This window comes from Sinocyclocheilus anshuiensis, unplaced genomic scaffold (genome assembly GCF_001515605.1).
Source record: "Sinocyclocheilus anshuiensis isolate Anshui unplaced genomic scaffold, SAMN03320099.WGS_v1.1 scaffold1365, whole genome shotgun sequence".
NCBI classification, from domain to species: domain Eukaryota; kingdom Metazoa; phylum Chordata; class Actinopteri; order Cypriniformes; family Cyprinidae; genus Sinocyclocheilus; species Sinocyclocheilus anshuiensis.
In genome coordinates, this window is record NW_015551032.1 from 950,796 (window position 1) to 966,635 (window position 15,840).

Below are 15,840 nucleotides of genomic sequence, written 5' to 3' on the forward strand. Positions count from 1 at the left end.
TATGCTCTGCTCATATGCTCTGATAATAATAGCTTTGTAGGACTATACATTATTTGGATAATTAGTCAAAAAAAACTAAAAAACTTATCTGATTCTGTTACATAGAAGTGAATAAAAAATAATATATTTATATTCAATATTAAGGTAACACTTTTCAATAAGGTTCCATTAGTTAATGTTAGTTAATGTATTAACTATCATGAACGATTGAGTTAAATTAAAAAATCTTACAAAATTACTTGTTTAACAAAATAATAAATAATCATTACAAAGCAGTTTCGGTTTTCGGCCAAGTGCATCCAGAATTTTCGGTTTTCATTTCGGTGCATCCCTAGATGTAAGACTACATGTTTTTTTTTATTTAATTTAACAGTAATTTACTTTCAAATGCCCCAATTGCTGAAGGATCTGTACAACCTTTTAGTACAATTTCAAGTTGCACTGTTCAAAATACCTGTTGTAGCACAGCAGTGCATACCTGTTTACATTTAATTAAGGTGGACTAGACTAGACTCCTTTGGGGACATAATTTGAAGTTGGAAAAAGGTAATAAATTGCAATATATCGCAGAATATCGCAATATATTTAAAATCGCAATAATATTGTACCGTTACAAGTATCGTGATAATATCGTATCGTGAGGCCTCTGGTCATTCCCACCCCTACTACAAGCCCCCGTTAATTTCTGGTGTATGGCTTCAGAGGAGTTAGAATTTAGCACACAAGTTGTGTGAACTACTTTTATGGAGGTTTTAAGATGCATTTTTTCTCTCCTTTATTTTTGGAGCTTGACAACCCTATTATGGGAAATAAAAACACTGTCATCTTTTATGTTACACCGAATAAAGCCAGTCATATGTGTGTGGAACAATATTGAGTAAATATGTCAGAATTTAATTTTTAGGTGAACTAACCTTATAAGGTTGTCTTTCTCCCAAGGCTAACTTTGTACACAGGCGACTGCCAACAATGAGCCAATCCATAACTTGGCTTAAAACTGCCTCTTTTCCATCATACTTTCCTCCTGAAATGCATTCCATGTATTGAGCCACACTGGAAGGACATTTTGAGCTGTCTCTCTCATACCTGCGTTAAGCATGAACGAGTCACAGAAGGTCACACAGAAGATCCCTGAACTCATCTCGGGTTGATACAAAGTTCAGCCTCTTCTGTCCTTTCAATTCTGTCTGCTCATTCAGCCAGGAGCACTTCCAGTTTTAGATGAGAGAAAAAGAAAACTAAAGCAGAATGAAAGAACTCCATTACAAAAGGTGACTTCCATGTTCTTCAAAAATGAGACGTGGGCAGTAGTAATGGGTTTTAAATTGTTTATTTCCGACTCTCATTTATGGTGCACAGTGCTATCCAGAACTCGCTCTGTTAAAATGGTAATGCAGTTGCTGCCAGTGATATCAGCCATTTTGCTTTTCATCACCATCTCTCCAAATCCCCACCCTTTATAGAGATTTCAGTAAACCCAAACACGAAACATGTTCATATTTTTCTTTTATATATATAAAAAAAAGAAATACAATTGAGAGTAATAAAGCAATGTTGCAACCTTTATAATAAATAATTATCATTATATCAGCACGAAGTGTTATTTTTATTGTTTACGTTATTTTTTTTAGTACACATTTTTATTTAATGTCAGAACCCTCTTGAAATTCCTCTTTGAATTACTTTGTTGGGAAACTCAAATGTGTGTATTTATTTGTGTGTACAACTGTATGGCGATCACTGACCTGATAAACATCTGAACTAACCTTCTGTATTTGTGTGTTTGTGTATCCAGGAGGTTTCTCCATGGTGTTTCTGGCCCGCACACACAGTGGAGTACGATGTGCCCTGAAAAGGATGTATGTGAACAATGTCCACGATCTGAACATCTTCAAGCGGGAGATCACAATCATGGTGAGTCAAGCTGGGGTGTGTTTTTTGGGTGAGTACATCAGTACATCACATTTACAAAATCTTTTTTTATGTCCCCCCCTAGAAAGAGTTGTCAGGCCACAAGAACATTGTGCGGTATCTGGACTCAACCACCAATGCAGTTGGAGACAGTGTATGGGAGGTTCTGATTCTGATGGAGTATTGCAAGGGTAAAACGGCTTTGAACAAAACTGTGTTCTAAGCATTTTGCACTCTAAACATAATCTCTGTGTGATTTAAAATTCTTGAAATACAAGCTCATACTTGCATCACAGAACGTTCCACTGACTGTAAAAACATTTGTGACTTTAATTATAATCTTAAAGTGAAATACTTTGACAAAGGGAACAACTTAAACAGTGCAACTGTAAACATGATCAAATAAATGTTTAAACTTGTTTACTCTGATTTTCACATACCTTTGTAGAGGCAGGTGTTTTAAAGAACTGTTAACAGAACCGAACATCCTGAATTTACAGTATTTCTGATTAAGAGCCAGTACTTGGTTTGAAGTTTTACTAGTACATTGCATTGAGGCCTTGAAATTTTTCTGGTTTCTGCAGCCAACTGATCAAACTGTTGCTATTGTTCAAAAAACTAAAACTATCAGATTTTGTTTTTATTTTTTTGTAAGCTTTATTGCTCATTCAAAATATGAATACATTTTGAAGCTTATTCAAAATATTAATAAATGTATACTAGTATATAAATAACACTAAAATAACATTAAACAATTAAACTGGATTAAATGGATTATCATAAGCCCTTGGTTTTCCTTTCCCCTCCAATCTCATGATATGATATCCCTAATCTGGTCTTGTTTTTTTGTTGTTGACTGAATTAATGTGTTGCCATCTAGCTGGTCAGGTGGTGAAGCAGATGAATCAACGGCTGCATATAGGATTCACAGAAGCGGAGGTGCTCAACATATTCTGTGACGCATGTGAAGCTGTTGCCAGACTCCATCAGTGTAAAACTCCAATCATTCACAGAGACCTAAAGGTACAGTACAGAAAATGCTTTAGCAAGACAACTACAAGATATTTCTAAGCAATATAATGTAAATGCAGTTCATTCCCAACCATTTAAATGGTTCACTAAAGGTGTGAAGTTGTAGGCACAAGTACAGACATGTCTGGCGTTTTCGTCTGTGTGATTTTATACATTTTGGAGAGCAAGTATAAGGCACTCTGGCTGATCTCTCATTTTCTTTTGTCTGACTGTATTTGCCTAGCTGAAAGGGTAAATTGAGGACACTCCTTGTCAGTTTAGGGAACCATGTGCTGAGCGTTCCAGCTCAACACAGTGATACTAGACATGATCTCCCAAACTAATTACTCTGCTCACAAACATTATTAATGGCAAGCATTAGCGCAACAAAGGCAAAGACAGGCATGCAATGCAGTGTCTGTGAAAAACAGCAGTGCTTGAAAGAAGCAAGGCCACCCTTTTGGCAGAAAAGTGTGGGAACAGGCCAGTGGTGCCATTCAAACTAACACTTTTTCCCACCAGTCAAAACCAGCCACAGTCTAAAATAATTGGGAAATTATTGAACACTGAAGTGGAAGAAATTCGTTTACTCATTTGTCATAGAGGGATTTTCTCATGCAGGGTTGTTGTTGATTTTCATATAACACAAGGTGATGAGGACCACTGGTTGTCAAGAACCAAAAAAAATGATGTTAATGTACTGTAATAGTCAGTTCAAGTCTTCTGAAGACATACGATTTGTGTGGAAAATTTTGTTTGAATATTCTTTTGCAGTATAACCATGTTGACAAATATAATGTGCAGGATCTCATTATTGTCGTCTTCACTTCAAGAAGCATGTGTGTTCTGTAAATACTTACTCAAGATATTCCAAATTGACTAGTTGCAACCGGTTTACTTCCTCTTTTTGTGTATTTATGCATTAACCCATTTAATCCCATGGGTTACATTTGTGACATTTAAAAGTCTAAAAGCAATTGATGTATTTTACACATTGTCACTTATAAAGAGTGCAGACTGTCTTTAATGTAAACATTTGAGTGGTGTAAATATCAAGTTTGTGCCTTTTAAAAATACCTGTGTATAATATAACAATTGTATAATATGTTTATATAAAGTACTTCATTAAATTTCCTTCTTCCTCTCCTGCCTCTGTCACTTGACTGTTGGAAATTATAGTGGTTGTACCTATTAACAGAGATCACCAACATGTGTGTGTGTGTGTGTGTGTGTGTGTGTGTGTGTGTGTGTGTTTTGACAGGTAGAAAACATCCTCCTAAATGACCAGGGAAACTACGTCTTGTGTGACTTTGGAAGTGCCACACATAAAGTTCTGCTTCCACATAAAGATGGAATAGCAGTGGTGGAGGATGAGATCAAGAAGTAAGAATTTCTACAGAACAGTGTGGAGTTCTGTAATACAGTGGGAATTTTGTATTTTTTTGTAGAATTTTTGTGTGTGTGTGTGTGTGTTTTACCTACACTGATTGTATAGTTTGGGAAAATGGCAAGCACTCTTACTACTTACTATTACATCTCTCTCTGGATTACTTAATACATTTAATATAATTTCAAAAGTAATTTATTCCTGTGATGGCTAAGTTTAATTTCCGGCAGCCGTTACGCCATTCTTCAGTGTCACTCTCTCATGTCATTCTCCAGCACATTACACAAGCTGGAGAGCTGGTTTGGTCAGACTGACACAGCAGACATGGATGCCAAACCGGTTTCCTCCATAAATGAGGGCTCTTAGGGGTGTGCTTTACAGCCATCCTTGAAATCCGGGCTTTGTTTCAAAGTTGATCCTTTTATTGATATTTTGCTTTGTGTCATGAAAAATCGAGGCATGCATCAGGGTGCGATGGTGTAGAAAAGAGTAGATTTTGTTTTTTAAGTTATACTGTAACTAGATGCAATCAGTAACATTTCAGACATGTTTACTAGAGTTGGGGAGCAGTGTTATGTGCATGTGGGCCTGATGGAAAGCATTAAAGAAAAGAACTTCCTGATTTCTGTCAGTGTTGTAAAGACAGAAATGAGGGCCTCATGAAGGCAAACTTCCTCTTTAACTTTATCATGCTGTGAAAAGGTCGCTTAGCCTCATTTCACAGCTTTCTTCCAAACAAATGTTGTACAGAAAAGAAACTGTCCACCCACAGTTCCATGATAGTCCTTCATTGGAAAGGTCTCATTGTGATCAATTTCACCAGTGCAAATGGTTGCAGTTCACGGTCAGCGTGTCAGAACTTGCTTGGGTAGGATGAGGAAATGTATGACAATACTTCCTGCCCATTTGCTCCATCTGAAAATAGAAAGAATTCTCATAATTCATCTTATACAACTGCTGCTGTCAGCCTTTATAAGTGTTGTCATGGTCAGTGTAGTATTTGCTTATTAGAGCAATGAATCCTGATGTGTTGAATGTTTTTGTGTGGAATTACAGTTTCTTTTTTTCTCTCTTTCCCAGGCACTTGGATGCTTGTTGTACAAGCTGTGTTTCTTCACACTTCCATTTGGGGAGAGTCAAGTTGCCATATGTGACGGAACCTTTGCTGTTCCGGACAGTTCAAAATTCTCCTCCAGGTTGCACTGTTTAGTCAGTAAGCAGCTTTCAGATATTCACAAGAGATTTGGAATTATTTTGTGGAAGATTGTGTAATATGAGTGTGAACACAAGGGCTGTGGTGGAGTTTTGATATTAAGTTAGACAATAGCTCCACCCTCTGATTGTATAGAGGTACTGCACAATTGGCATGTATTAAAAGTGATTTGTGCAATGTTTTCTATTTGATATGAATGACTTGATTTTTCTTTTCTTTTTTGGGGGGCGGGGTGAGCTTCTCCTAAAAGCACACTCAGGTTGAACACCCTTAACTCATCTGATAACTGTTTTTCTTTTTCTTTGTCACAGGATACATGTTGGAGCCTGATCAAGAAAAGAGACCTGACATCTATCAAGTTTCTTACTTTGCCTTTCGGTTAGCTGGAAAGGAGTGTCCAGTGCCAAATCTCTGTGTAAGTTACCTCACACAATTTAATTGAATTTAAAGTTTCATATGATTCAGAATTATGAATAATTAACGAGTGTTTGATTTTTGCCACACAGAACTCTCCCCTTCCCACCTCATTGCCAGAGCCCCTTACTGCTAGTGATATTGCTGCTAAAAAGAGCCTGACAAAAGCCAGGTAACATTTTAGAGCTTTGTGTGTGACGTTCATGTTGTTTGAATCCAACTAACCATTTAAGTAGCCTGTTTTCACCTTATTTATTTTATCATTAGAATAACAGATTCAATTGGACCAACAGAAACATCAATCGCACCCAGGCAAAGACCCAAAGCTGCAAATAGTAATGTTTTACCTTTGTCCAGCTCTGTAACTCCGGTGAAAATGACTGGATCCTCAGGTACGGATAGCAACGGCCAGAAAGGTGAGCAATATAATCCACATTTTCTTAAAGGGATCCCTGGGTATTAAGACTTGTATGGCTTAATATAACGTAAATGATGTCTCTTCCTGAAATATGTAGTAGAAGACCCATTAAAGATTTATGTTATTTTAAAAATCACATCGTTTTATACATATTTTGAACTATGGGGGGCGCCATTATTCTGATGACGTAAAATGGTTGCACTCGGTGAGCTACTGCCGCTACCTGTTGCTAATTTTACCACAACCCAACTCGGAATAGACAACTCGGAAAATAAAATACTGTTATGATGACCACAGCTACTGAAAGAGCTTACAGGTGGAGATGGATAAGCATAGGCTTAAACCAAATGCTGTACCATCGATTTTTCCCCACATGGAGTCTAAACACCCCGGATCTAGAGGAAAATCTGCGCTGAGAAACTCCTCTAGCGGCCGCGCGTCATGATTAGCGTCGGCATGTTTACAGGATGACATAGCGTTTCTCAGCCTTCACATAAAAAGTCCGAGGTATGGAAGCATTTTAGATTTCGCAAGCACGATGACAAAGATACTGTGGACAAGAACAAAGCTATATGCCAAACAGTTGATGGGCCCTATTGACTTGACTTCCATAGTATGGAGAAAAATATATGGAAGTCAATGGGGACCAAAACAGTTTGGTTATCCATATTCTTCAAAATATCTTCTTTTGTGTTCAACAGAAGAAAAGAAATTCATACATGCATAAATGATGACAGAATTTTTATTTTTGGGTGAACTATCACCCAAAAGCCAGTATTAGTTTTCCTACACCGTTCATAGGCTTGCAGCCTCCATGTTACAGCTAATGCTGTGAGATTTTATGTTTGTTTTGTCTTAAACATAAAATAACCTGATCCTGTTTGATCAAGGCATGCGACTGTTCTGACTTGTCCAATTTTCAGCATCAGTTTTTCATCTTGCATCAAAATTCTGTCTATTCATTGTATGCATTTGAAATATAGAGTTGGGTTTTGTTTTATTGTACCCAAGTGTACCTAAAATAAAAAGTGTTTAATATACAGGTTTGTGGCTTAATTTCCTATTAATTAACCATTTTGTAATCTTATGTTCACTGTTCATTTTTTATAAATATAGGATTTGTATTAAATCTATATTCATTCATATAGTCAAATCGAATCGAGAATTGAAATCAAATCGAATATCGAATCGAAAATCGAAATCGAATCGAATTGAGAGCTTGAAAATCGAAATCGAATCGAATTGGAACATCTGAATCGATACCCAGCCCTAGTTTCTACTATATATTTAAATAAGAGACATTTAAGTTATATTAAGCTATACATGTCTTAATACCCGGGGATCCCTTTAAATGTGACCCTGGACCACAAACCCCAAGTTGCTTGGGTATATTTTAAGGGTGTGTTCACACTTGTAGTTCGGTTCGTTTGGTTCTTTTGGTCCGGACCAAAAAGGAAAATGATACATTTGGTCCTGGTCCGCTTGGCGTTCACATTGGCATTTTTGACAGGGAACCTAAAGACACTGAACCTAAAGGCATAGTGATAAGTTCACAACCTGATTGGTCGGCTTGAATGACGTATACATCACATGGTCTGCTCAGCGCTGCTTTAAGTCAAACACACCTAATGCCATCTGCTGGACTAAGCACGCTCATTCTTGCGTGTACATATAATTTAATTTTCACCACCTGCAAACTCACAAGGAGCTCATAAAAGGCACTTTACCTCATCGTTGCTCTACGTTTACCCTCTTCTCCTTTTGTTTTGGTTACACCGCGTCGTCAAATCATGTCGCATAGCGTCGCATCTTGTCATTACTTTCTGTTTTTGGTTCTTTTAGAAGTATTTGATCCGTATTGCGTTCATATATCATTCGAACCGCACCAGAGTTCGTTTGGAAGTGGACCGAGACCCATCTTTTCAGCGGTCTCGGCCCGCTTGTTTGGTGCGCACCAGGGTTCGGATAGCAGCGTTCACACATGCTCAAATGAACCGCACAAACAGAGCAATCGCACCAGGGTTCGTTTTAATCGAACCAAACATGACAAGTGTGAACGTACCCTTAGCAATAGCCAAAAAAACATTGTATGGGTCAAAATGATCGATTTTTCTTTTATGCCAAAAATCATTAGAATATTAAGTAAAGATCATGTTCCATGAAGATATTTTGTAAATTTCCTACCGTAAATATATCAAAACTTCATTTTTTATTAGTAAATATGCATTGCTGAGAACTTATTTTGGACAACTTTAAAGGCGATTTTCTCAGTTTTTTTAAGTTTTTTGCACTCTCAGATTCCAGATTTTCAAATAGTTGTATCTCGGACAAATATTGTCCTATCATACATCAATGGAAAGCTTATTTATTCAGCTTTCAGATGATGTATAAACCTCAATTTAAAAATTCATTTGGACAACTTTAAAGGCGATTTTCTCAGTTTTTTACATTTTTTTGCACTCTCAGATTCCAGATTTTCAAATAGTTGTATCTCGGACAAATATTGTCCTATCATACATCAATGGAAAGCTTATTTATTCAGCTTTCAGATGATGTATAAACCTCAATTTAAAAAAATTCACCATTATGACTGGTTTTGTGGTCCGGGGTCTCAAATAGGGTCTGTGTTCTTTTTTTTTCCCCTTTGGAGACAGTAGCTTTGACTGTATATGTGTGTTTATCTTAGCTTCTGGAAACGGGCAGCAGTCAGCTGCACAGATGCCAAGCAGCAGTCAACAGAACAGGGTGTTACAGCAGCTGCAGCCTGGAGACCTTCGACTGCAACAGCTACATCATCATCAACAACAACAACAGCAGCAGCAGCACAATATACACCATCAACAGCAAGTCACTGCACAGCAGCTACAGTACCTGCAACAGGTAATTAGTGGCTCAGGAGGTCTAGACCAATGTGAAGCAGCTTTCAGGTCTTTTGGACCTTAAGTTTAAACCAATGTCTTACAGGTCTTTAAAAATTATTGTATTTAGGCAAAAGTGCAGTTTCAAGGGTTTATTAAATCTGCTGCAGATGCATATAGTGTATTTTTATATGGCTCACTTAAGTAGTTGTGGAAAATCCCAGTGGCATAAATAGTTTTCTGTGTGTGTGTTAGAGCATGATCTGTTGTGACAGTCAGTTGGTTCTTGTTTGGATTGATCATTGTCGTCTGTTGATGAGCACATGACTACATTAAGTATAATAAATAACCTAGAATATGGCAGAACTGTTTACATTCAGCATTTTTATGTGCCTATTAGACTTGTGCCGGTTTTCGGTAATGGGATATATCACTGTAATGAATATGCACGATATTGTTATCGTGGGCTCTTCTAAATACCGTGAATAATTATATATTATAAGTTATTCAGAATTTTGAATGCATTTTAAGAATACTTTTCCCATCAACTGGTCAAAATGCACAACACCGCTATATGCTGCGTGAAAGACACGTGCGCACTGATGTGAATAAGCGCGGACGAGAAGCACATGGCGGAACATGTGAGAGACGCTCTGGATGAAAGCGCACTTTCACTCTCTGACAGCAGATGGCGCTAAAGTGCAGAAATAATAATAATAGTAATAATTCATTTAAATGAAACCCTGTAAACAAAGCAGCTGCTCTACTTTCTGTTTCTGAATCGTTTAAATGATTTAAACAGCCATTCAGATTTGTGTATTTGCTATGATGTTCATCACAGAGCCAAATACTTAAATATCTTTTTGCACTACAAATCATTATATCTGCACTGTTGTTTACTTCACTGGTTTGCACTCTATCTGCCATGTGCCGTGTGCTGCTTTATATATATTTTTTTATATATTTTTTTACATTTTACCTTATTTGTATATTTGTATAGTTGTATTTTATACTTAATCTGTATATCTGTATTTATGTTCTACTGTTAGTGTTATCTGTATGCACCAAGGGTCTGAGAGTAACGCAATTTCAATTCTCTGTGTGTATGTGCTGTACATGTGGAAGAATTGACAATAAAGCAGACTTGAACTTGAACTTGATATAAATTATATTGTTATATTATTTTTTTATTGTTTTGTTTTAAGGAATGGCTTACTAATTTGAGAATGTTAATTTGTAGGTATTACATTTAGAAATATACTATATTAGAATACTATAATGTAATTTGTAAATCCACAATTATTCATTTGCCAGTATTGTCTCGTGGTATTGCAGCTCTGCTCTACACACACAGGTGGCGCTGTGTGCTTTTAATTTCACTATTAGTGCACAGCTGCTGGTTCTCTGGTTAATCATACAGAGCCCTTCTTCTGTGACATACAATTTAGTGAAATAGATTATCTAAAAAGAAAAATAAATGTAGGGTGGGGATTTGTTTGCTGTCCATTGGTTGTTGATCAGATATGGCAGATCTGAATGCAAGCTTGCAGTTGATAGTAAGAAAGCAACAGAGTTTAAGCTGATTAAATTATTGGAGAAGTCCGGCACCACAGAGAAGTCTGTTGTTTCACTGGAACTTCAAGTTATGACATTTTGATTAAGAATTATGAGTTAATAAAAATTGAAAAAATGAGCATGGATGAATTGTTCACATGAAGATCAATAACAACATGCATTTAGAAAATTTAGAATTTTCAAAAAAATGGACAACTCAAATTACAAGCAATATTTAGGGAACACCACAGCCCCTTTCCTCTTTTCTCTATTCATGTAGCACTGATTTCCAATGTTTATTTTTAATTATTTTTTTCATATTTCTACTAGACAGTAGGGTTGTGACGGTGAGGAAATTTTCCCACCGATTAATCGACGTGTGACAACACCGGTATCACCGTGGGGGCGGGGGCCGGGGGCGTTTCCTCTTTTCCTCGCTTTCCTTCGCTTTTAAATAGCTTGTAAAAGCAGCGTGCGCATTTTAATTTCACTTTGAAATAGCGGCAATTCGGCGTAAAGCAATTGTTCGTTTTTAGTTCGTTTGAATTTTCCCTCTTTTCCTCGCTTTCCGTCGCTTTTAAATAGCTTAAAAGCGCCGTGCGCATTTTACTTTCACTTTTGAATTAGCGGCAGTTAGGCGTCAATTGCTTGAATGCAACAACAAAATACAACGTCAAACTCAACCGGTATCACCGTCAACACCGTCTATCGCGGCAAGCCTACTAGACAGCCAAGTTTTATTAACAGCCCATCTAGTCAGTGGTGAATTACCTCTTTAATTATCAAATTAAACAATACATTCTTTTTCACTGCAAAATGCTGTGATGAAAATATTTACTTGTTTGGTGCTCCAATAAAAAAAAAAATAATGTTGAGTCACTGTCTGTGAGGCCAGTGCTCATTCCACTAGCAAAGAAGTTGGTGGTTCTGTCATGAACTGTAGTGTTTTTTATCACTCTGTGTAAACAACATGTTTAATGTCTTGTTGTCTAGAGTTCAAGTCTGGTGCCCTGAATTTTAAACGTACGTTATGCGATGGTATAAAACACGGTATAAACTGGTATAATCTACTGTTACTAAACCTATTAAGAAGCATAAATTTATCCCCCACACTCATCACAACAGTTTGTCCACTGACATCTCTCTCTCTCTTTTCACAGTATCATCAGGCCATGCAACAGAGCCTTCAGATGCAGCAACAGCATATGCTTCAGCAGCAGATGATGATGCAGCAGCCCATATATCAATCCCAGCAGCAACAGCAGGCTCACTACACTGCCTTGGTGAGACGCCTCATACACCTGGAACATTAATGGCAGGGCTGTGTGTTTACTTTTTAAAGAGGAAGTTTGCCAGATTTTAAATAGATGCAGTTATAATATAGGAGAGATTTATAAATGAATGTTGTGAAGGAATGGAGGATGGTGCTGCTTTAGTTGTAAATTTAGCCAGTATGTGTATGTCAGTAGGTTATGTTGTTTATTGTGTTTAATTAATAATTTTTGTTGGAAGTCTGAAATTAGATGTCTTTGCCTTAAATATTCATTTGGCCCCACTAACTGAAGCAGTCTTCTGTGCCAAACTGTTTCTCCATCCAAGTGAATGTCACCCAATTGTATCTGTTAGTAATTCCTTTGAATTGTATTTACGCTAAAACAGGAAATGTTGCTAACTGACTTTTGCTAAATACATAATGTTAAGGCGGAGCAATTTTTAGCTCATTTTCCACCGAATGGTTACCATCTGATTAATTTCAGATGCAATCTGCTCCATGCAAAACCATCAGGGGATTGAATGGGGTGGTGAAATCGACCGATTTTCTGTGTTAAATCATAGCATATGAGGCAATTACACTGTAGGGAAATTCGAAGGCCTCTGTGGCGCGCTTTCTGTCTTTGTGTCTCTTTCAATCTCCCTGTGTCCTCATGGCCATTTTGTATAGAAAAAGCACACTTTTCTTTGTGTTAAGCAAAAGTTAAGAAAGGGATGATGCACAGCCATCTATTTAGTCATTATCACAAAATACCCAGGATGACCAGGTCTTGTGTTTCCCTAAAGGGTTTAATAATATGCAGTTTTGGATATTATATCCTGCTTATTACACAGCTGCTCGCCAAATAATAATGGACATGGAATATTGTTTTGAGTTACTTGCAGTTTATTGTAAATCCATTGCATCATATAACACATCAAACATTTAGCCTAGCAACACAATGGATGCTGCTGTGTGATACAAGCAGAGGCGGACTTAACCATTAGGCAAAGGTAGGCGACCGCCTTGGGTCCCCAAAAGCAAAGGGCCCCCTAAAATGCTTTTTATATGCGAGATGCGCGTTCAGTGCGGACGCGCAAGTGGTTGCTCTGGTGTTCATTACCACGACAACCGTCTGTGCGTCCGCGTTGAACGTGTTTCTTAGCAAAAGTAGGGCGATGTAGAAAATGGGGATGGAATCCCGGAATTTACTGTGTAACGCGGAATGTGACGGAATGAACAGCGCAGACGCGCGTTTCGTTTGCTAGTTTGCTATTTAAGCACGTGCAACGCTCGCGGTTGACGTCTGTAGTAGCTAAATAGTATTTTTGCCATTTAATATTCACATACACTAGTCCATATCACATTTGATTGAAGTGTACTGAATTGCATTTGATTTATTCATTCAATATTTGACGAATTCCGTGACATTGCTCATTACACAGTAAACTTCTGTTGTGTAGCATTTTGAATGTACAAAAATTAAAGGGTTTGTTTAATTTTCATTGGAATAAAAGATAGATTCATGTTTTTGCCTTCATTTGATTACCAGAAAAATGAAAATACACACAGTCACTTTCCACACAGGCACACTTCATGTTTGGTTGAAATAATCCTTAAGCATGTAAATGTATAATTTCCTTCAGTTTAATTTAAATGTGCAATTAAAATAAATAAAAAATAAATGTATATTTTAAAGTTTAGAATTAGACAGCCTTGCGTTGTGTAGACAATTGCATAGTGAAAATTACCCCAACGCACCACCTAGTGTCCAACTATAACCTGTTTAAATATGAACAATGGATTTACAGCATTAAAGAAATCCTTTATTTATAACATGTACATGAAAAATCTAAAAGATTGGACACAACTATGGGACACGGTCGTGCAGCAGCGAGCAACAGTGAAAGAAACCTCAAGGTTGTAAATGTGTGAAATTGTATAGGGCCCCATTCCTGTATTTTGCCTGGGGCCCCCAAATCACTAAATCCACCCCTGGATACAAGAGACATGAAAGTAGCACCATTATGTTGTCAAAGTGAAGATCTGAAGATAGATGAGCATTAGCACACTGCAGTAGGCACGGTTTAAACCTGCCTATGGAAATAGGGCCACAGTTTACTAAATTGAGTTTATTTGCTTGTCTCCTTACAGATGCATCAGTACCAGCAGGCCTTTGTTCAGCAGCAGCAGCAGCAATGTGCTCCAGTCCAACAGGTGCCCTATATCTCCCCACTGGAGTTCCAGACCCCACTGGGCTCCTATAACCCTGCCGGACCTTCTCCAGTAGACACCCCCTTTGCTAACATCAGGCAAGCATCTTGAACATTATTACTGATGTACATCTCTATAGCCAGCCTGTCACACTGAGTGAAAATTTACTGCTATCATCGAATTTCACAGTAGAATGTACACTACCATTGAAAAATTTGGGGTTGTTAATGATTTTTTTGAATGGATTATGCTCACCCAGGATGCATTAATTTGATCAATAAAACAGTAATATTGTGAAATATTATTACACTTAATAAATAAAAGTAACTCTTGTATTTTAATATACTTTAAAATGTTATTTATCCCTGTGATGGCAAAGTGAATTTTACTTTACTTCAGCCATTACTTCAGTCTTCAGTGTCATATGATCCTTCACAAATGTTATTATGATCAATGTTGAAAACAGTTGTGGTCAATGTTTTTGTAGAAACCATGATGCATTTTTTTCATGATTCTGAAAAAAGAACAGCATTTATTTGAAACAGAATTCTTGGTAACGTTTATGAATGTCTATAACTGTCACTTTTGAATTTAATGTGTTCTAGCTGAATAAAATATTTAATTTCTATTCATTTTTGAGTAGTTTGAATAGCACTGTTACACACACAGAAACTTTGTTATGCAGTCAACAAGTCAACAAAAGTGAAAAGTGCTGTGTATATATTGACTCATTAACGTGTAACTCTTTTCTTTTTTCTGTTGTTGTAGAAACCCAGTGTCCACTGTGGATGTTATCAGCCCTCCTCCCCAGACTGTCAATAACCCTCCTGATATGTCTGGTTGGAACCCATTTGGAGAAGACAATTTCTCCAAACTCACAGAAGAGGAGCTTCTCGATCGAGAGTTCGACCTTCTAAGAGCAAGCAAGTGTCTCTATTTGTTTTTGTGTCTGTGTGTTCTGAGTCTGTTTTAGAATTGCATCCTCTTCTAGTATTCTATTCTACACCCTCTCCAGCAGAGGGCATACACATCTTGCTTTATTGCTACACTAACATTTTCTACGTGTCTGCCACCCTTGTTCCCCACAGAAAAGCCGGTAGAGCGATCTCGCAGCATGGAGGCCAGCAGCATAGACAGACAGCAGCCGGTACTGCAGCTCTCACTCCCTGAGGATCCATTTGGCTCTGTGCCGTTCCTGGCCAACGCAGGCAAGTTCTAGCAGCCGGCTCTCAAAGGACCCTCACCAAAGTTCCCTGTTTACCGTCCTCCTCTCTCCTCATATCTGTGCTCCCCTATTCCTGCTCTTCACAGCCTCTTTCTGTTTCTCTGCTCGCTGGATGTGGCCCCTCTACACCACATATCAGTCACATCTGGAGTCGGGAGACAAAAAATCAATGTTACCATTTATTCCTTTAACCACTTTAAATGCATACATTTTTTAGACAGTTACAATCTTGTCATTATTTAAACAAACCCTGTATGTCTTAGAAGAACTTTTTTGTTTTTATTTCTCACTGTTCATTAGGTGTAGACAAGATAAAAATGTGATAAAACACTATATATCTGGTATATACATAGATTTAGATATTATATATATAGACAGTTACT

General features: G+C 37.4%; 1 protein-coding gene across 1 annotated transcript in view; it reads left to right on the forward strand.

The window, feature by feature from the left end:
• Positions 1-15,840, forward strand: part of LOC107661221 (BMP-2-inducible protein kinase-like) — a 65,661-nt gene that overhangs the window by 39,220 nt on the left and 10,601 nt on the right. The window contains 13 exon segments of the mRNA XM_016450720.1: positions 1,796-1,914; positions 1,997-2,102; positions 2,792-2,934; positions 4,184-4,381; positions 5,390-5,522; positions 5,834-5,937; positions 6,029-6,108; positions 6,204-6,352; positions 9,041-9,234; positions 11,927-12,049; positions 14,173-14,330; positions 15,001-15,155; positions 15,321-15,440. Coding sequence (XP_016306206.1) covers positions 1,796-1,914; positions 1,997-2,102; positions 2,792-2,934; positions 4,184-4,381; positions 5,390-5,522; positions 5,834-5,937; positions 6,029-6,108; positions 6,204-6,352; positions 9,041-9,234; positions 11,927-12,049; positions 14,173-14,330; positions 15,001-15,155; positions 15,321-15,440 — 1,782 coding nt within the window.